Genomic DNA, 20,985 nt, shown 5'->3' with positions numbered 1-20,985 from the left:
TGCAATCTCATTTACTTCTTTCCTTCTTCAGCTGTCATCTCACAATCATCTGTGTTTCTTCACATTTATCTCAGAGCCATATCTCTCAGTTACCTCGCAGCCGTATCTCTCTTTCGATTACCTTAGTCATATCTCCTTCATCTCTATCAACTAAGTCATTTCTCTCTTTGTCTCATTTGTCTCAATCATGTCTCTCTTCATCCCACTTATCTTGCAGCCATATCTCTTTCAGTTACTTTAGTCATATCTCTTTTTTTCATGTCTGTCTCTCAGTCATATCTCTCTCTTCATCACATGTATCTGTCATATCTCTCTTCAGCCCAGTTATCTTGCAGCCATATCTCTCTCTTCACCTCAGTTATGTGTGATCCTGGAGCCCATGCAGGAGCTTATGTCACGGCACAAGGCATATGCTCTCTCGCCCCGTGACTGCCTAAAGACCACGCTCTTCCAAAAATGGCAGAGAATGGTTGCCCCCCCAGGTAAGTCACTCAATATTTTCACCTTTCTCTGTTTGACTCAGGACCCTTGTCAGAGTTTCAATAGATAACTTTATAGCTATGTTGAGTCAGTTGTTTATTGTAGTTACTTTGGGTTTTGTCCTCCTTTATTAATCTCTTCTTGCATCTAATTAGCCCATACCAAAGAGAAAATCACTATCACCTTTTGTTCAATTGCAAGTAGGAAAAGCAGTACTGCATATTCACATTTTTCAAGTTCCTGTGAAAGGGAAGGTTTCATTAATTGTAGAAACTATACATGTACTGGTTTTCATAAATATATTTTGTTCTTTGTTTACCATGTAGAAGTTTTAAATATTGTGATTTACTAAAGTATTATTGTTATTTATGCACAGTTTATGTTTTTACCAAATTACTTTGTATTTATCTTAATACATTGCCATGTAGTGCTTCAGCCGTTTTTAAACATAACAGGTTGTCACTTAGAGAAAGTCAAAATATGGCTTGAGGTGTGCTGGGTAATATGTTGGAATTAAGATTATATATGTACAGTATCATATACAATCAGCTGCATATTCACAAGCATGAATTATCATGGAACACAGTAATGGGAAGGGATTTTGTGTTCTATTGTTGCTGAACTGTATGCTTACTGAACTATGAACATTAAAAACTGTACCAGTAGAAAATATCCAGAAACAATGTAGCTACTATACTTGAGTAATTATTGAGATTTTCATTACTGTGCAATACTTTTTTTTTTTTTTTTTTTTAATGCAGTGTACTGCAGTATATTGCAGTTGTACAGCTTATCATGGCTTCATGTAATATAATGCATACTTTAACAGTAAAATGACATATCAGTTTTAGAGGGTAATGTTGTGATGAGTACTGTATGGCTATTTTATCTGGGAGTGAATAAGCAGCTTAGCATAAGAATTAGTCAGCAAACTGTATCAGATCAAACAGTTATAGAAAAACTAGCAGTACCTTTCCTAGTATTATTGAAGGGTTATAATAAGAAGACTAATTTTGAAATAAACATTTTAAAAAAATACAGTAATTTTCCTTTCAAGAGCGTTGTAAAAATCTCAGTACAGTATTACGTGTCATTATTACTATCAGGGTTACCCTGAGTGTTTACAGTAATCCCTCCACTAGCTTTTATCTCCCATGATACATGTAACATAGATTACCATACACTTTTGTCAGTGACATTTTGATTAGTAGTTAGAAAATTATATACTTTTTTTTTTTAATATATTTATTTATTTATTTTTTTTACTGTTGCCCAGATGTATGATGTTCCTGCATGTTACATATATACAGTAAATTTTATATCTTCCTTTTTATTTTATTTTATTTATTTATTTTTTTTGCTGAGGCTGTATATAGTGTAATGGTTATGTTTTGTTCATTGCTGTGCCATTTTTGTTTTAATTTGCTATTAACCCCCAAATGCAGCCTGGCTTCAGCAAACAAAGAGGCAGCATTTTGTAAATACATATACAGTATATTATAACTAATTTTTTATATATTAATTTCATAATACTACCTGGATAACCTCTTTTGCTGTTCCCTCATATAGGCATCATCTGTTTTATGTTCACTCACATTACTTGCTTGTGGCATGGTTGAAATAATTGAAAGGCTGTTCAGTAAACTTCCAACTTTTGAAAATTTTTCAGTTGTAATGAAATGTGGTACATGTACCTGTAATTTTAATTTCCCCCTTGTTCATAAGATTTCTGTTAATCATTTTGGTATGAGAGAGAGTCATAGGTAAATAAGCAGTGCTGTTTTGCATAATTTTTTTCACACAAGTACCACATCTGTATGTGGGTTTGTTTAAGGTATGAGATGAATACTGTAATTTATTTGAGCCCAGCCACAATGCAATGATGTTAACCCTGTGTTGTTGTTACTTGTCGATGTGATCAGCTGTGTTTTGTTTGTCTTAGGTGCAGCTAATCAAGCAAATGGTAAAAATGGTGCTGATGGAGGTATGTGGTGGACTCACTTAACAGCCGTTGAGCGTAATGTTTGGCCACAACTAACCACTTTAGAGCACCCTACTTCTGTTGCTGCTGCTACTAACACCTCACATTAACACCTCACCTCTCCTACTTTTTCCCACACACTTAGCCATTTACAACTCACTACTGTCTTTCCATCTCACTTTTCACACCGTGCACCCTATAAGTCACTTCACAATCACCACACACTTGCTATCACTCCCTCATCACACATTGCCTGTGAGTCATTATATCCCATCATTCATACCCTTTACTATGTTGCTAATGAATGAATTGTGAATTCTTTGTACTGTAGCCATAAACTTTATGTTGTGTAACTTTAAATATTTATTGTATATACAGGTACTGAGCTTACCAGTTTAATCATGAGATATGATATCTCTCTCAGTGATTGTTCTGCCATGGCTGATGTGTTTATGTAATATCATTCTTAATTTAGATTTTTAAAAATTGCAGTTGTAGTTGCCCATTGGAGTAGCATGAAGTTTGAAGTTATATTTAACCCCTACATCCTGGGCATGGGATACAATGTCCCCTTCTGCCTGGGCATTTTTACAAAAATACTTATCTTCATTTCAAAATTACTGTTTGAAGGATGAGGTTATTTTAGAAAACTAGGATGCCAGTGATGAAATTCAGTCTTTCTTCTGCAAGTAGCAAGAAAGAAATTGTTGCTAGCCTGATTGATATAACTGTGGTGATTATTAAAATGCTGTATAAGTGTTTTTTTTGTGAAAAATTTTGTCCAGCAAAGTGTAGTGGCACAAAAATGTGAGAGAAATAAATATGTTTTACCCATATGGTAGCTGGAGCACATTTAGTTAGCTCTGAGTGGTGTAGGGAAGGATTGTAATTGACGATAGGACCACCAATGTCATTCCCTTACACAGAAAATTCATGTCATAATGAATTCTCGGTTGGATACTCCTTTCTGTATCATATGTCGTCCCGTGGGGGGTAGGGGTTAAATATTTTTGGTGGTATTGAAGATTTGAAAGTTTACCATTTTCGTAGTGTATGAGTTCAACATTTAGAGTTGGTGACATGAAACATGGCTTGTAGTTTATAATTACTGTGTTAATGAGAATAATGTGACCTCATGACAAAATCAGGTGATCTATAAGTAATCTACATACTTTACTTGCTGTTAGACTGAATACTGTATGCAAAAGTTTTATACTGAAACTCGTATTGTGGTATGTGTACAGAGAATATCATTTTGTATATAGCAGTATATCAAAATTAGTTTCCCTTCAAGTATGGGTTATTATAGTTTATACACAGGTTCATTTGTCATTCATAACAGAATTATATGCCTCACTATAATGAATTTAGTTATCCAAGTATTCTTTCACTGTGTAGTACTAAATTACGTGAAATCGTGTTTGTACTTTTTTTTTCTTTCTTTTTTCATCATTGAGTTCTGCAGTTTGTCCTGTCTCAACAAATTTAATGTTATCAAACTGAGACCCCCCACCCACCCACCCACCCAAAAAACACACACACACACACACACATAAATATACGTGGTATAGAGGGAATGGGAATCGTGTTGAAAGGCGCCTGATTGATTACGTGCTCATAGAGAGGCTGATGCTGGGAATAGTTGCTGATACGAGGGCTGTGAGAGGATGATGTGGAGGGCTGTCAGACCATATGACTGTGGTATGAAAGATCAAGCTGAGAGGAGTGAGGTGGACCAAGAGCAGTCAGGAAGAAAGACTGAAAGTCAAGAAGCTGAGGATCAAAGAAATGGCAGATGAATACAAGACCAAAGTAGGGGAGGAGTTGGAATCAGTGAATTGGAATAAAATGGATCTGGACAGCCTGCGGAATGTATATAGGGATTGGTTAATTAGGAATGCTGAAGCAGTGTGTGGTGTGGCAAAAATAACAACAAAGAAGAAAGGTATGGCATGGTGGGATGAAGAGGTTAAGAGAGCAGTAGAGGAAAAGAGGAAGAAGTGGCTAGAGTGGTTACAGGACAGGGGTTCAGTTGAAATAAGAAATGAATATATTGAGAGCAAGAAGCACCTAAAGAGACTAGTGAAGAGGAAAATGAAGAAGGTAAATGATCCACGAAATTAGGAAGTTATTTTGGAAAGAGGTGCAGAAATGTATAAGTGACTGTGGAAAGAAATATGAAAGTGTGAAGGATGAAAGTGGTAGATCATTAACCCATGGGGATAAAGGAAGGACCAGATGGAAAGAATACAGTATTTTGAAAGCCTGGTGAATGGGAATGGATTGCAGGCCGCCTCTCTACCGGTGGCCGAATCGGTAGAGAGGCAGCCTGCAGTCCTAATGGACCCGGGATCGAATCCCGGCTGGGGCAGGGAACAGTTTAAGGATTTGAATTTCTTAAAAGCAGACTCTCCTGATCTACCAGATGACCCGCCGACATGTCATAAAAATACCCCCGCTAATACCAATACACCAGTCCTGTATGAGACAGCCCTAGCATATATTCAATATGGATGGTGGGTGTTAGTGCCGAAGTGGTGACATGTGGAGGTGTAGGAGGACTGCTAGGCCTTGGGATAGGTCACTGCCCCCAAGAAATAGGCCTTGAAGCCTTTGCCCAGAGTTTTAAAAAAAAAAAAAAAAAAAAAAAAAAAAAAAAAAAAGGAGAGAGAGAGAGAGCTGCTGTAAACATGATTGTTTTTCGGGGTGTGCAGAGATGGAATGCAGTTCCAGGAAACGTGACACTCGCACGGGTGAAGAATGCTGTGGAGGCTGAAAAATGGGAAAGCAGCTGGGGTTGATGAGATGTACGCAGAAATGATTAAGTGTAGTGGAGAGAGCGGAATGAAGTGCTTGTTGGAGGTATGTAAGAAGGCATGGATGAGTGAAACTGTGTCAGCAGCAGAGTGGATAAAGGCTGTGATTGTATCCCTGTACTAAAATAAAGGTGAATAAAGTGAGTTCAAGAATTATCATGGCATAAGTTTATTGAGTATGGTAGGGAAGGTATATAGAAGAATTATTATAGACAAAGTAAGAGAGATATCAGAGTCCTAGTGAGTGATGAACAAGGTGGCTTTAGAAATGGCAGAGGATGTGTGGATGAAATATTTGCAGTGAGACAGATAGTGGAGAAGGCTTGTACGAAGGACTATTAAGCTGTTTATGGCATTAATGGATCTGGAAAAAGTGTACGTCAAAGTAGACAGAGAAGGATTGTGAAAGGTTTTGCACATGTACAGTGTAGATGGTAAGCTGCTAGGTGCCGTCAAGAGTTTTATGATGATAGTGAGGCCTGTGTAAGGGTAACTAGGCATCTAAGTGAATGGTTCACGATTAGTGTGGGCGTGTGACAAGGTTGTGTGATGTCCCCATGGTTGTTCAATATATATATGGAGGGGGTGATGAGAGAAGAAAAAACACAAGTAATAGAGAGAGGGATGGCATTGGTAATAAATGGTGATGGATGAAATATCTCAAATTTGTTGTATACTGATGATGCAGTGCTAATTGCAAATACCGGTCAAGAACTTGGTAGACTAGTGCTGAGTTTTGCTGTTATCTGTGAGTGTCATACCTTGAGAGTAAATGTAGAAAAGAGTAAGGTGATAGTAGCTGAGAAGATAGTGAATCCCAGTGTGATGTTACAGTGAATAAGTGAGAGTTCAAATATCTGGGTACAGTGATAGAAAAGAGAGGAAAATTTGCAAAAGAAGTGGAAAGTAGAGTGGCATAAGGAAGGAAAGTACCTGGTGCTATGAAGGCCTTGATAAGAAACAGAGGCTTGTATGTTGCAGCTGCGCGAGGCTTACTTGAAGGAGTGTTAGCGCCAACTTTAACATATGAGTGTGAGACTACTGTATAATGTGCCATGAAAATGAGTGAGAGCAGTGGAGTTGAGACTGCTGAGGAATGTATGTGGAGTACAGAGTGGATAGGATACGAAATAACATGATTCGTGAAAAATGCGGAGTGTGGAAGTCTGTGGACACCAGAATCTAAGAGTGTACTGAGATGGTATGGTCATGTGGAGAGAATGGATAACAGCAGAGTGGTGAAAAGGTATATCTAAGCGAAATTGAAGAAGGGAGGAGGCGAGGTAGGCCAAGGAGAAGGTGGAGGGATATGGTGGATGAGGGTGTGAAGAAGAGAGGTATGGAAGTCAGTGAAGCAAGGGGACTGGCAAGACTTCGAGCTGTCTGGATGAATGTTGTGAGAAGTGCATGATCAGGGATTTGGCAAGGTTTTTTTACGTGACAGCATTCGGATTGACTCTGTCAGATACATTTATGTGAAGCTACAGAATGTGGTGAAAGTTTTTTTTGGCATATCAGATAGAGCCAGGATTCCATGGGCTTGAATGATAAGTGAATGGAAATTGGTCAATTGAACTGGGCAAACTTGGGTTGTCTGGACGTTGCTACTCATCACCTTGCCCTAGAGTGGGAAAGGAGGCCTGGATGATGATGATGCCAGAAAGTTTTGTTTATTTATTCCCACTTATTGAGTGGAATATACAAACACTGATAAATGATGTAAGTGTGTAAAGACATATTAACAGGGCAAGTCAAAGTTTTTGGTGTTAATGCATCAAATTAAGAGTATGACAGATGATCAGAGGTGAAATATTTACAATTTCTCAAGAACCTTGATAAAATTTTGTGTACTTGATATCGCTAACATAATTACATGATCACCAGGTCCTTGCAGTTGTTACAGAAAGTATTCAGCATCTCATTATTACAGTGGTCAAGAGTTTCTTGTTTATAAGGGCTCTAGGAGTGTAGAGCAATAGTTGTACAAACAGCAGTAGCAGCCACAAGTAAATGTTATATTTTTAAACAGCACTTGCAGATATCATCATCATATCATCGTCATCATCACTAGTAATTGAGGTGAGTAGGATCTGTTGACAGGAAAAAGAAAACCTCTAAAGGAGGAGAAATATCTACATTTTCTAGTGCTCAGTGAAATAGGTAATACATCTATTTGCTTTGCGTTTCACTGTGGCAAGTTAATGGAATTTACTTGGGAAAGTTGTTGTTGTTGATTTTGCCTTAGACTCATCTGGACATGAACCTAGTGGAGTACAGGGAAATCAGTTATGGAAAGTTTTTGTCAGAGCCATGTATTGTTCAAAGCAGGAATAAGATTTTCCCTGGGAATAAGAGAAAAATTACATCTTCTGGATTCCATATGCATTTTGGAAGACAAGTAAATGATTCTGGGAGGAGAACTGTGATCCCTCCTCCACTCCCCCCCCCCCACACACACACACTGACACATGTGCACATGCACAGGTGTGCCGGAGTGTACAGTCCTGTAATTCTTAATTCAGTGATGTGGAGTGACATGGTAATTTTGAAATATTCATTTTATATAATTAATAGTAAAAACTATGTTGAGTAATTATCCTGCTGTGTTATAAAATGGACCAGCAGTGCAGAAGAGATTAAGATTTAATCATATGTAATGAATTAACCAAAAAACAAATTGAGCTAATTATCCAGCTCACTGCTTAACCATCTGCACTGCATGTACTGTTTGCTGTATACTTTAATTTATTGATGTTTTTATTTATTTTTTGTTTGATTTACTGTGTTGGAGTGTTCTTAGTGAGAGAGGGGAGGGTTTTGATATTGTTTGTACCATACTGTTGTTTGCTGATGATACTGTGTTAGGTGAAGATGAGTGGGATTTTCAGGGCTCAGTGAATGAGTTTGAAAGTGTGTGTGAAACAAAATCTCATTCACTTATTCATCATCTAAAAGTTAATATAGTTAAGAGTAAAGTTATGGTCTTTGAGAGGAATGAAGTCATGGAGTGCACAGAGACCAAATGGTCAGGAAATGGAAATTGTGAGTGCTTTCAAATAATTTGGTACTGTATTGTGATGAGCAGGGATGAATGTTTAGAGGATGAAGATCAAGAAATGGTGCAGCAGGGAAGAAAGATTGCACATACGCTAGAGCGGTGATAACGGATAGGAGAGTGAACAATGAGGTAAAGAATGCATTGCATGTTGGTATTCTGATCTCCATGCAAACATATAGAAGTGAGGCTTGACTCTGTTCAACACAATTCTAGAGTTAGAGGAGTGGAAATGAGTTATTCGAGTGGAGTAAATGGAGTTATGTGGTGAGACAGACAAACAAATAAGGACGTTAAGGAACATATGGTGTAAATGTGGATGTGCTGGAAAATATTAGGAGAAATACCACGAAAAGTTACGGCCTAGGAAACTGTATGTGAGTGAAGTGGAAATGGAGAGAGGAGGGGGAGACTGACTGGGAGATGGAGGGTGGGGATGGAGGGGTATATTAGTGAAACTAGTGTGAGTTGAAGAGAGGGCAGTCTGACGGAGGAGAAGATGGAAGGGTGAGGTAGAGAGGTACCGATATATGAGGGAGAGGAATGTGAGTTGAAGAGAGGGCTGTCTGATGAAGGAGGATTGGTTGACATAGAGAGGAATGTTTGTGGCCACTCCTTCCAAGATTAAACCATCTGATCATGGATAGATAAAAGTATATTTTGTTTGTTGTTTGTGTACATCCTGATGAGCCTGGGGTCACAGCATCACAGTAGCACCATTTTAAGTTCATTTTTATTCTCCACACTTAGCCGCACACACTGTCATTCTACCACGTCAAAATTTCACCACCCTAACTTCCCACACCACCTGTTCTCCACATCACCACACCATCAGTCCACCCCACTATCAGTTCAGCACATCACCACTCTTTCACACCAACATTCCACCACACCAGCACTCACCATTAGCACACCAACAGTCCATCACACCACCACATCATCTGCCAACACAGTACCATACCACACCACACCACCTGTCCACCACACCACCAGTCCACATCACTAGTCTACCACATGTTCACCATGCCACTGGTCTGACACACCACCACATCACTTGCCACCACACCACCAGTCCACAACATCACACTACACATCACTAGCCAACACCAGCAATCCATCACATCACCACACCACCTGTCCACCATGCCACCACACTACCATACCAAATCATACCACCACACCAGCTATCCACTACACCATCCATCCACCACATCACACCACACATCACTAGTCTGCCACACCATCACACTACCCCTCCATTGCACCACCACAACACCAGCAATCCACCACACCACTGGTCTGCCACATCAACAGTCCACTATGTCGCCAGTCCACCACATTACTAGTAAACCACACTGCCATTGTTCTCAACATCACAAGTCCCACCATAGTACTTTTTAACCACACCACAAATCCACTACACCACCACTCCATCATATCACCAGTTAGTCTCACCCAACTAAATACATGAACTCTGTCTACTGTAAATTATTTCAGCAACTCACACCAATCTCTTACACTCTTTCTACTTATCCTGTAAGTTACACAAGCTCTTTCATCCATGTGTCTAGTCAGTTATAGCTTCCCTTGTTGGTTAGGCTGACTGTTCAATTGAGCACACAATTTGTCCTAATCACCACACCATTATGTCCAGTCTGCCACACTTTGCCTTTTGCCACTACACCATCTGTCCTTGCCATCACACCATCTGGCCTCCACTACACCAAGTGTCCTTTTCACCACACCATCTCTTCTGTCCACCACTGTTTGTTCTAACCACCACACCATCTCTTTTGTTTGTTCTCACCACCACACCATATGTTATGTCTACCACAGTGTCTGTCCTCTCCACCACACCATCTGTACACTCCACCACACGATGTGTTCTGTCCACCATACCATCTGTCTTCCACCACACCACCTGTCCTCTCCACTACACCTTCTGTCCATTCCACCACACCTGTTCTTTCTGCCACACCATCTGTCCTCTCCACAATACCTTTTGTCCTCTCCACTGCACCATCTGTTCCATCCACCACACCATCTCCCCTCTTCACCACACCATCTCTCCTCTTCACCACACCATCCCTCCTCTCTGTATCATTTGTCTTAGCCACCACACTATCAGTGTTATCTACCACACCATAATGTTTGTTCAGTATCCCTGATGTCTGGTCAGGCATACCATCAGTCTAGTCTGCTACATCATCTGTCTTGTGTATCAAGTCATCTCTCCAATCAGTGTATCATCTGTCTTAACCATCTGTCCCATCCACCACACTTTATGGCTTGTCACATACTGTAGAGTGGTATCTCCATTAATGCATTGCTTTGTTGTACAAGTAGCCCAGTAAGTAAAATTTTTACCCTTTCGTGAGTTACATGATACTTGAGGGGTAACGTGGCCCCTTGTGTTGTCACATGGGACTTAGCCATGTGTAACATCACTCCGGTCAGGTGTACTGCAGTTGGCTTCTGTTTTGTGTGTTTATGTATGTGTGGGTGTGTGTTTACCTAGTTGTGATATACAGAAAATGAGCTGTGCTCGTGGGGTCCCGTCTCTGTTTCCTTGGAAAGTCAGATTTTGCTTTGACTCATTTAAGTTTTTAGACTGGATGATCTCTTTGTCCAGGCTATTCCACAGGTCTGTGCATCTATATGGAAAACTATATTTCTTGATATCCTTCAAACAACAATGGCTTTTTCAGTGTCATTCTGTGCCCTCTTGTTACTCTCCCATCCCATACAAACAGATCATCTCTGTCAGTTTTTTCTACTCCCATCATGGCCCTGAACACTGCAATCGTATCACCTCTCTCACTCTCCTTTCTTCTGAAAAAGGCAAGTCTAGCTTTTCAAGCCTTTCACTGTATGACAGATCTGCCAGGCTAGGGCCATCTTGGTTGCTCAGTCTTGTTTATATCTTTCTTTTTATGTGGGGACCACACTACTGCCACATATTCCAACCTTGGGTAGATCATGGCCACTGTCAGTTTTTTCATTGTTTACTCATCCATTTAATTAAATGCAACTCTTCTGTTAGTCAAGAGATTGTACGTTTCTCTATCTTGTTAATGTTTTTCTGGTGACAAATTATTCTGGACCAGCACTCCCAAGTCCTTCTCTTCTGTCACTTTTGTGATTGGTTCATTACCTGTCAAATAATTCAGTGATGGTCTCTTGCTGCTTTTGCCCATTTCCAATACTTTACATTTTTTTGGCGTTGAATTTCATTTCCCACATCTAGCTCCAATCATGAATCCTGTCCAGGTCCTCCTGCAGCATTTTACAGTCTTCTTCAACTTTCACTCTCTTCATGATCTTTACATCATCAACAAACAGACTTGCATAAATGTTCATTCCATCTACCATATCATTCAAGTAATTCAGGAACATTATGGTGGATAACACCGAGCCCTGTGGGACTCTGCTTGTTACTTCCTTCCATCCAGACATCCTATCTTTTATTACTGTCCTCATTTGTCTGTCTCTTAAGAAGTCTCTCATCCACTCCAAGAGGTTCCTCTTTATTCTGCCTATGTGTTCTAGTTTCCACATTAGTCACTTGTGGGGTACCTTGTCAGAGACTTTCTCCAATTCAGTATACACAGTCCACCCAATTATCTCTCTCCTGTAGCATGCCAATCACCCTTGAGTAGAAGCTCAACAGCCTTGACCCTCCACTTCTGAATCCAAACTGATTTTTTGCCAAAATGTCCATCTCCTCCAGAGATTTTATCCATCTGTCTTTCAGGATTATCTCTCACAATTTTGCAATTATGCTAGTCAGGGACAATGGTCTGTAATTCATGGGTTCTTCCTTGTTCCCTCGTATAAATTGGCACCACATTGGCCTTCCATTCCCAAGGCGCTTTCCCTTCTTCCAGAGAACACACAATTAAACTGTGAGTTTTATCTGCCAGTTGTTCTCTGCATTCCTTTAGTATCCAATTAGAGATCCCATCTGGCCTTCCTCACATTTTGAGTTTCCAGTAATTTATATACTTCTTGCAATTTAACTTTGACATCTTTTAACACTACATTTCTAGTCACTCCCTCCTCCACAAAATCACTTTCTCTAGTGAAGACTGTTTGGAAACATTTGTCCATTATTTCAGCTTGCGTAACTGCATCTTTATAGACATTTCTTTCTGCTTCCAGCTTATTAATTTATTCATTTTTTTTCAATTTGCCAATTCACAAACCTGTAAAATGATTTAGGTTTTTCGTTACATTTGTCAGCTATACCATATTCGAAGTTTCATTCTTCCTGTCTATGTATTCTTGTATATTCATTTCTAGTTCTTTTATATTCTTCCTTTGCTCTATCATTACCTCTCTTTCTGCATTTGTTTCATGTCTTCTCCCATTCTTTTTTTTTGCTATCATACACCTTTTGTTGACCATGTCATTTCTCCAGGTCTTTTTCCCACTAATTTCTGGCACATACTTTTCCACACCAGTATTATAGAAGTCAAGAAGGGTATCTCACATCTTCTGTATCTCTCTTTTTCCCTGAATTCTCGCCAAGCCGCATCTTTGAAAATTTTTCTCGTTCCTGTAAAGTTTGCTTTCCCAAAGTTGCATCTTATGTGCCTGTATAGCTCATCTCGTCTCCCCATTTCCTTCTGTCGTTTGAAACTCTGTCACTACATGATCACTTTTTCCTATAGGGCACAGATATTTCAGAGATCCATTTGCATCAGGTTCTTTGGTTAGAATTAAATCTACAATAGTCTTGCTGGTGTGTCATCACCTCAAAATCTTGTCTCATCTTTGACCCACTGGGTCATTACATTATCCATTGCTACATTTAATAGTATACTGCCCCATGAATCTTCACTATTTCCTGAGACCCATTTCTCCCAGTTTACCTCATTATAGTGAAAGTCACCCATCAGGATTATGTTGTTGCTTTTCTCAATAACTTTCTGCAGGTATCCAACAATGTCCAACAACATCACTTGATATTCCTCCTCATCCCATGCCCTTGTCTTGGGGGGGACATATTCCACTGCGATGTCTGTCTTGCTTTTCCCTCTGGTTTCTATTATCATGTTTGTCACTTCAGCCATACCTTCTCCCAGTTCCACATTATTCACATTTAGGTTGTTTTTCACTGCTATTATCACCCCCTCTCATTTTTTCCATTCTATCTCTTCTCCCTAGTTTGTATTTCCCATCTCCCATTTGGATTTCAGTATTCCATCTTAGCTTGGTCTCTACTAAGCACATAATGTCTGGCTCATAATCCTCAAGAAATCATCTCTTTCTAGCTTTGCTGAGATTAGACCACCTACATTAACACATGCCACTTTCAGTCTTTTTGTATGTTTTTTTATTCTTTCTCCTCTCTCCCTTTGTACCACTTCCACAATTTCTGATCCATAACCCTCCAATAGAACCCTTTCTTCTCTTCCTCTGATCTCTGGTTGTTTTTTCCTTCCTTAACAAGTTCTTTTATTTTATCTCTCTCTTCCTTATTTGTAACTCTCCTTATCCAGATATTTTTTAATCCCTCCTTATCTGCTAATTTCCAAGTCTTGTTGATTATTTCATTTACCATGACCTGAGACTGAAATTTTACTTTTAGTGGCCATGCTCCTCTCTCCACATACAGTCGGCGCAATGGAAGTCTGGACCCTCTAATTCGCACCATATATTTTGTAGGGTCCAAGAAATATTGTAGGAAAATTCATGTAGTTGGTGGATTTTTTTCTGGTGGTTTCTTGCGACTTTACAGGCTTAGCAGCACGTGCTGTGAGTTTATGAGCTCAGTGCCATCCTGACTGTGGATGGGAAAGCACATCAGATTTTCTTGTCCTGCCTGGCCTTTGTTAATTTCAAAGCTCTCGTTTTCACACCCTCCTCTGCCTTAGTGAATCATTGGAGATGGGTCCCAAGACACTGACTGATGTAGAAAAAGACTGAATTTTAACTAAGAGAGGAAAATGTAAAAATTAAGGAGAGGCTTCAGTGCAGCAGTACGGCTGGGGATCTTGAAGTCTGTATGAAGTCGATGCTGTATGGTTCTTTCAGACACATCTTTCAGCAATTGTGGGTACATATCTTTCAGTTGTCTAGCAGTCAAATGTGGGTTTTTTTATCATAGCTTGCTTCAGTAACCTGTCTGTCGTTGGTGATGTCTTCCTTTTAGGTCCTAGCCTGTCTTTATGTTGGGAAATTGTGTTCTTTAGCAAGTGGCAGGCAGCAGCAAGGAGTGACATAACGGTGGATTTTCCTCACCCAGTTCGAATACAAATATCCTTAATTTTTACATTATTCTCTCATAGTTAAAATTCGGTCTTTTTCTACATCAGTTAGTGGCTTGGGACCCATCTCCTATGATTCACTAAGGCAGAGGAGGGTGTGAAAATGAGAGCTTTGAAATTAACAAAGGCCAGGCAGGACAAGAAAATCTGATGTGCTTTCCCATCCAAAGTCAGGCAGGCACTGAGCCCATAAACTCACAGCACGTGCTGGTAAGCCTGTAAAGTCTCTAGAAACCACCAGAAAAAAATCCACCAACTACAGGAATTTTCCTACAATATTTCTTGGACCCTACCAAATATATGGTGCGAATTAGAGGGTCCAGACTTCCATTCCGCCGACTGTATTTTCCCAGCCTAAACACTTCTTCAGTCTCCTCTTGGGCTTCATCATTTCCTTCCATAACTATTGATACTATTTCCTTCACCATTCTTAGTTCTTCCCTTTGTCTTTCTGACCTCACTGACATCAATTTTTTTATTTATTTATTTATTTTTTTTTTTTCAAACTTGCGATATCACATTTTTCCTTGTCTGCTGCATGTCTTACAAGTGACCCTTTACTTTTTAGTACCCTAACTACTCCCTTCTCTACATTTTCAAGGCTTTCTTTCCTCTGTTGCCCTATAATTTCCTCAAGATTTATTTTCCATTCTTCCTGAATTCTTTTCCACCCCTTATGCCTATCCTTGATTTCCTTAATGTGTTCATCTTGTATCTTTTGATTCATTCTGTTCGAGTTCACTTTTCATCCTATCCCTTTTTTCCTTTTAAACTGTTCTATTTCATTTGAGGCTCAATCATTACTCACTTTTAATTATGACATTTCTCTCTCTTGTTCATCACTGTGTACGCAGACTTCGTCTAACTCAGTTTGAAGCTCTTTAATTACTGACCATGCCTTTTTTAACTCTCTGGCATTCTTCTCAGCCATTTTCTCTATGCCTCCTACTCTCGTTTGGTTCAGTTTGATACTTCCATTATTCTGGTCATCATTGGAGAAAAGATTGACTGGATGTAAACACTGGAGAATTTCCTTCCACGATTATGTTACTGAACGAAAAATTTAAACTTCCACTGTGTCTTATGTTCTTATTCTGAATCCTCTAGTTTTTTCACTAATATCAGACAGGACCATCACTCATGTGCTCATTCCACATACTCACAAATAGGGTGGCCTCTTCTTCCCTGCTGATCAGGCGTTATCTTCCCACGAGTCAACAAGGACTTCTGCATCCAACGACGTCTGGACTATGTGTGTGTGTGTGTGTGTGTGTGTGTGTGTGGACTGAATGCCCGTAAACAGTTAGGCCTCTGATGATTTCCCTATTTTTTATAGTGTGCATTTATATAGCGTGGCAACCTACCAGTATCAGTTCGTCGTTCTACTTGAGATATCACTGTACTGTATAGTACCTGTCTCGTCATATATATAGCACCATCTTTTCTATCCACTGTACCATCTTTTGTATGAAATATGTAACTAATCCCACCCACCATACATATGCTCTGTCATTTATACAATTTGTCCTAGCCAGGACCTTATCTTTCCTGTTTTTACATGCTCTCCATACCATCTGTCCTCAGAAATATACAGCCTTTCCCATCCACCACACCATCTGTTCTGTTAGATACACAGTACTATCCATCCTGTCAACAGTAGACCCTTGCTGTATCGAACCAATTGGGGGGAAGCCTGGTTCGATAATCCCAAAAGTTTGATCTGAGGGTAAACCCCACCCCCAGCTAGGAATACATACAAATGATTGAAAATAAATGACTACAACATCATATTCTAGTACTGACGTCTTCATGACTATTACAGTTATGATCTGTAATTACAACTCAGTAGTCATGATGGGGAGAGCAATTTCAGGCCAGTCTGGAGTAAGAAGAGTAGGAAATGTGATGCACACCATTTATCGATCCTAGTTCAGTACATCTGACAAAAGTTTGATGTGCTCTGAGGAATTCAGTAAATTTGAAAGCCTATATATCAAGGTTTGATATAGCAAAGGTCTATTGTACTAAATTTTCTCAAGTAGACAAACTCACGTACTCTGTCAAATTCAAAGATTCATTTTAGTATACAGTACTAGTACTCTCCATCAGTGTCCCACAGGGCTCAGTCTCCTCACTCTCACTTTTTAACCTCTTCCTCCAGTACTTACCAGTCCTCTCTAATTCAGCAACAATTTTTCCCTATGCTGACGACTTGGAAATAGCATGATAATACTCCAAAATTCAACAAATAGCAGGCTATCTACAGCACTGCATTTACTCAGTGTAACACTTGCTTACACAAAGCAGAATAACTGCTTCATCAACCAAATCAACTATCGCAGTCTTCACTCCGGATGGATGTGAATTTCAAACACAACTTCAGGTCTCTTTAAAAACTCACTCCCATTGGAGATAATGTGAGCCCAAGCTGGGCCTCTGCCTTAACAGTCACAATAAAGGAAGTGTTTTAAGTAGCACAGAACAAAGCTTTAAGAATAAAAACTGGAGGTACAGAACTGCATTCTTACACAGTTTTCACCAGGAAACAAAAATACTATACTGGCATACATGAACATGAGAGGTGCACAGGTCATTGTTTCAGCACAAGAACCATCCCATTCATGTAACTTTGTTACACCACCCCGTCACAGAAAAAAAAAAAAACAGCCTCCTAGCACTACATAACACCTCAGCAACATTCCTCCCCCTCCACCCAATACTACTCTTAACATTCACTTAACCACTTTAGCCATCCAAAACCTCCAGCCAAGCAACATCCTTTATGAACCCCCACCGGATATTCATCCCTCCGAAACTTTCATTCCTTAACAACACAGGTGCACCTGGCTTGACTGCACTGTGACCATCACCCGTTCCTGCTTGAGTACCAACACAAAATACAACTCGCAAACAAACCAGTGTCAGAACTGTAATGCAGCCCACTGTACCACAACAATATCTCGTTTGCCTCACTTTCATAGCATAATGCAATCCTTCCATATAACTTCAACAAAAGATCCCTTCAAGTGCCTGCTTGAAGTGACGTGTTGCTTGCATTCCACTGGCTTCACATCCAGATGACTTTGGGATTACTGCAGTGTCCCATCCACCACACCACCTGTCCTATCCAGCACAACACCTGTCTGCCCACCACACTATATATGCCATCTACCTCACCATTTGTCTGTCCACTGCACTATATATATATATATCCCATCTACCACACCACATTGACTTGGGTTCAGTCCCAACCAGGAGGAAACATTTAAAAGGATGCAGTAGTATGTTCTTTAATATGCTCCTTACGTGTTCACTTCCCGTCAAGATTTCTTCAGTGATACAGTCTCTCTCACAAGCACAGCCACTTCAACACAGCTTCCACATGCGCCTCTCACTCTGTACTTCAAAAGCTTTGCGCACCTGTATCCATGGGTGAAGCAGTAGGTTAGGGTGGGTTACTACTCCAGTGACAGAACATGGTGTTCCTCAATCCTACAGATCAGTTACCTTTCAGAACCTATAAATCACAGCTTGAACACGTATAGTAAAGCTGCCCCGCCCATGTTACATGTGTACAAACCTGAATATACAATACAGTGCAATACATGACCACCCCACCTGTCCCATCCACTACACCATCTTTCTTTTCCATCTGATCCCCACACTTCATATGTTACTAACTCTGCCTGTTTTATGTCATCTCAGTTCCTTTCTGGTGTTTTCCTTCTCACATGTCCTGCTCACCTTACCACCTGTCAGTCACAGTAATCTTAACAGTACATGACTTGTCCACCACCACTCAGTCAGTCACTCTTTTATATCCTGCCTGTTTTGTTTCTACACTGTGTGAATTAGTCTGGTCTAGAGAAGATTAATGGTTAAACAGCTTGAACATTATACAGGCATTACTAATACAGTACTGCATCTTAACAGAGGTACCTGGGAAATGCATTTTGCCAGTATTATTCTTGCAGTTGGTTATGCTGTTTTGGAGTGGGTTTGTAGAGTGTTTTCTTGTGCCTTGCATGAGCACTTATGGAAGTCTATTTTCTGCATCCTTATGTCCATAATTTAGAACCTGTAAGCAGTTAGCTTATTTATCAAAAGTTTGTGTTATTAATTATGGTAGATTTTCCACAAGAGAGCAATATGATAATGAAAAAGAAAAAGCAATAAAGACTGTGGCTTGAGTAGTTCCATTCCACACACTGTAGTGGTTTGCTGTTACCTTAGCTTTGATCTCCCCATTGTTACAGAGACACAGCGTGCACCCAACAAACGACGGAAGCGGAAAGGCTCACAGTCTGGCCAGAATGCCACAGCTAACTCAACAGGGTCGAGCAAGAAGCGATCACCTGGCCCAAACTTCAATCTCGCCACCCAAGTCTCCGTAAGTATGCTTGAAGTGGACTCAGACTGTGGTGGTGGTCACAGGCAGGACCCTCTGATCTCACTCTCGAGGGTAGAACCAAAGAGACCACTGGTGTAGCATGGCTTGTGGAAAGAAATCCAAAGTTATTCCATTGAAGTGAAGCAGTGTTATGCTGTTTTGTACTGAGGTTTGCATTATTGTAGCTCATTGCAGTGTGAAGATGCAGACAATCTCTTCATAGTTGTTCCATTAAAGGCTACACTACATAACAGATGGGTAATATCTTTATAAGTTAGGTTTAAGTGAAGAAGGCACTGTCATATTCTTTTCTTTGAAATTGATTGTAAATAATTTCATATTGAGTGATTCTGGACGTTGATCTCATGATATCATTGGTTCCTGACGAGTGACTGCACCACATTTGTCTTTTCCCTTTATTTACGAGTAGCTGTTATCAGTAACTTGTCAGCGTATGTTATTTATACCTTCCATGGATTGTATTGATCACTTCGTAAGGCATTTTTGTGTTTGCATGCCATTCTGATAGTGGAACGCTTCTCTCCCCAGTGACCAGCCTGATCATTTCCCATGAGGTGAAGCAGATCTCATCTCTAGGTAGTATTGCCTCTCTGGTTGCTCTAGTTAGTGCCTTGTTTATAGGTTTAGCAAGATTAACTGTGGAAGTGTCTGGGAAGCCATCAAGGCCATGGCATAGAGATCATTTTGGAGGGAGATGAAACTCCAGTGTTGCTGTTTCTTGTAGGCCAAGCCAACTGGAAGTTGCACAATACATGTACTCTCTTTATCTTGTGGTGGGTGCTGGAGAGGGGCACCCTTCAGTTGTTATTACTAATATAACTTGGTGGTGGGGCTGTCCAGTTATACAATCATCCCACAGATGGAGGATGGTGGACTGCAGGAGAGGGACAGCTTCAGCCTGCAGTTCGCTAGATTCATGTTCAGATGATCCTGGGATCACAAAATATTTTAAAATCCCATGTTGTCATTTCTCTCCATATATACTTTTTTTTTTTTTTTTTTTTTTTTTTTTTTAAATGATAAATAATACATGAGCTTGATTGTTTCCTGGATACATCCTATTGTAATTATAAGTGGATTAGTCTGTGTACTTTCTGTTGCATTTGATCGCTTAACTTCCCAGTACGTGATGCCTGTACAGTACTTCATAAAGTTTGTGGTGCAGATCATGTGTCTTGCTGTTATGTCATAAGATTATTTGGTTTTGTTTATTTTACTTTTTGTAGGTGCACATTTTGTGTAAAATTTTGTACATGGATACTTTTGCATACAGTTTACTTTGAACTACCGGTAGCAGTAATCAGGTTGTTTTAAGCTTCATATGTTATTTAAATTTCAAGATTTTTAAATGCACAAATTTTCAGAATTTACAGTATCATGTTGTTATAATTTAGTGTCTGCAGTATTACGTTGCGTTTTACCGTAATAGAGTGTGATACTGTAGATGACACTCAAGAAGTTTTGTTGTTATTCAGGTTTCATAACCAGTAGCCCCGGTGTTACTGGTTGTTTTTTTCAGTTTAAAGCATTTGGCATTTGTGATACAAGAGTTTATTATAATATTTGTTTAATTTGTAGTAGCTTTCTTGGGTACAGACTAACCTCAAAGTATTTATTTTTGTAGTACTGTACTGTACACAGCAGCTTATTAATTGCTTCATACTTACACCATCTCCTTAACTTTATGGCCTTTTTTCATAGCTCCATGATAATCAATTAATTGAGTACAGTACTGTAATTTAATATTCCTAGAGTCTGTTTCTCAATCATGTACATTATTTAACTAGCATATTGCTACTCTATAAATTTGTCTTAGTAAGACATTTACATCACAGTACATTGAAATGGTGATGAAAGAAAATTTAACTGCATAAAATTAACCATTTTATCCTGACATTTTAACTCCCACCCCTACTTTAGTTGCTTGCAGAATAATCAAGACATTCCATGGTAAAACACAGACTCAGGTA

General features: G+C 39.6%; 1 protein-coding gene across 6 annotated transcripts in view; it reads left to right on the top strand.

Moving 5' to 3' along the window:
- Chi (LIM domain-binding protein 2 Chi) overlaps positions 1-20,985 on the top strand; it is a 142,629-nt gene that overhangs the window by 115,026 nt on the left and 6,618 nt on the right. For 2 of the 6 annotated variants that reach the window (XM_080276032.1, XM_080276031.1), the window contains exons 6-9: positions 359-482; positions 2,423-2,464; positions 18,861-18,994; positions 19,544-19,591. In XM_080276032.1, coding sequence (XP_080132158.1) covers positions 359-482; positions 2,423-2,464; positions 18,861-18,994; positions 19,544-19,546 — 303 coding nt within the window. In that variant the 3' untranslated portion in view covers positions 19,547-19,591. The remainder of the gene's footprint in view (positions 1-358; positions 483-2,422; positions 2,465-18,860; positions 18,995-19,543; positions 19,592-20,985) is intronic. The other 4 variants (XM_080276026.1, XM_080276028.1, XM_080276029.1 and 1 more) reach the window with 2 other exon arrangements.

Source organism: Coenobita brevimanus, chromosome 63 (assembly GCF_032717465.1).
Source record: "Coenobita brevimanus isolate Jiangsu-jjx chromosome 63, ASM3271746v2, whole genome shotgun sequence".
In the NCBI taxonomy this organism is placed as follows: Eukaryota; Metazoa; Arthropoda; class Malacostraca; order Decapoda; family Coenobitidae; genus Coenobita; species Coenobita brevimanus.
Note: the sequence above shows the minus strand (reverse complement) of the source record. Positions and strands in the feature narration are given on the sequence as shown.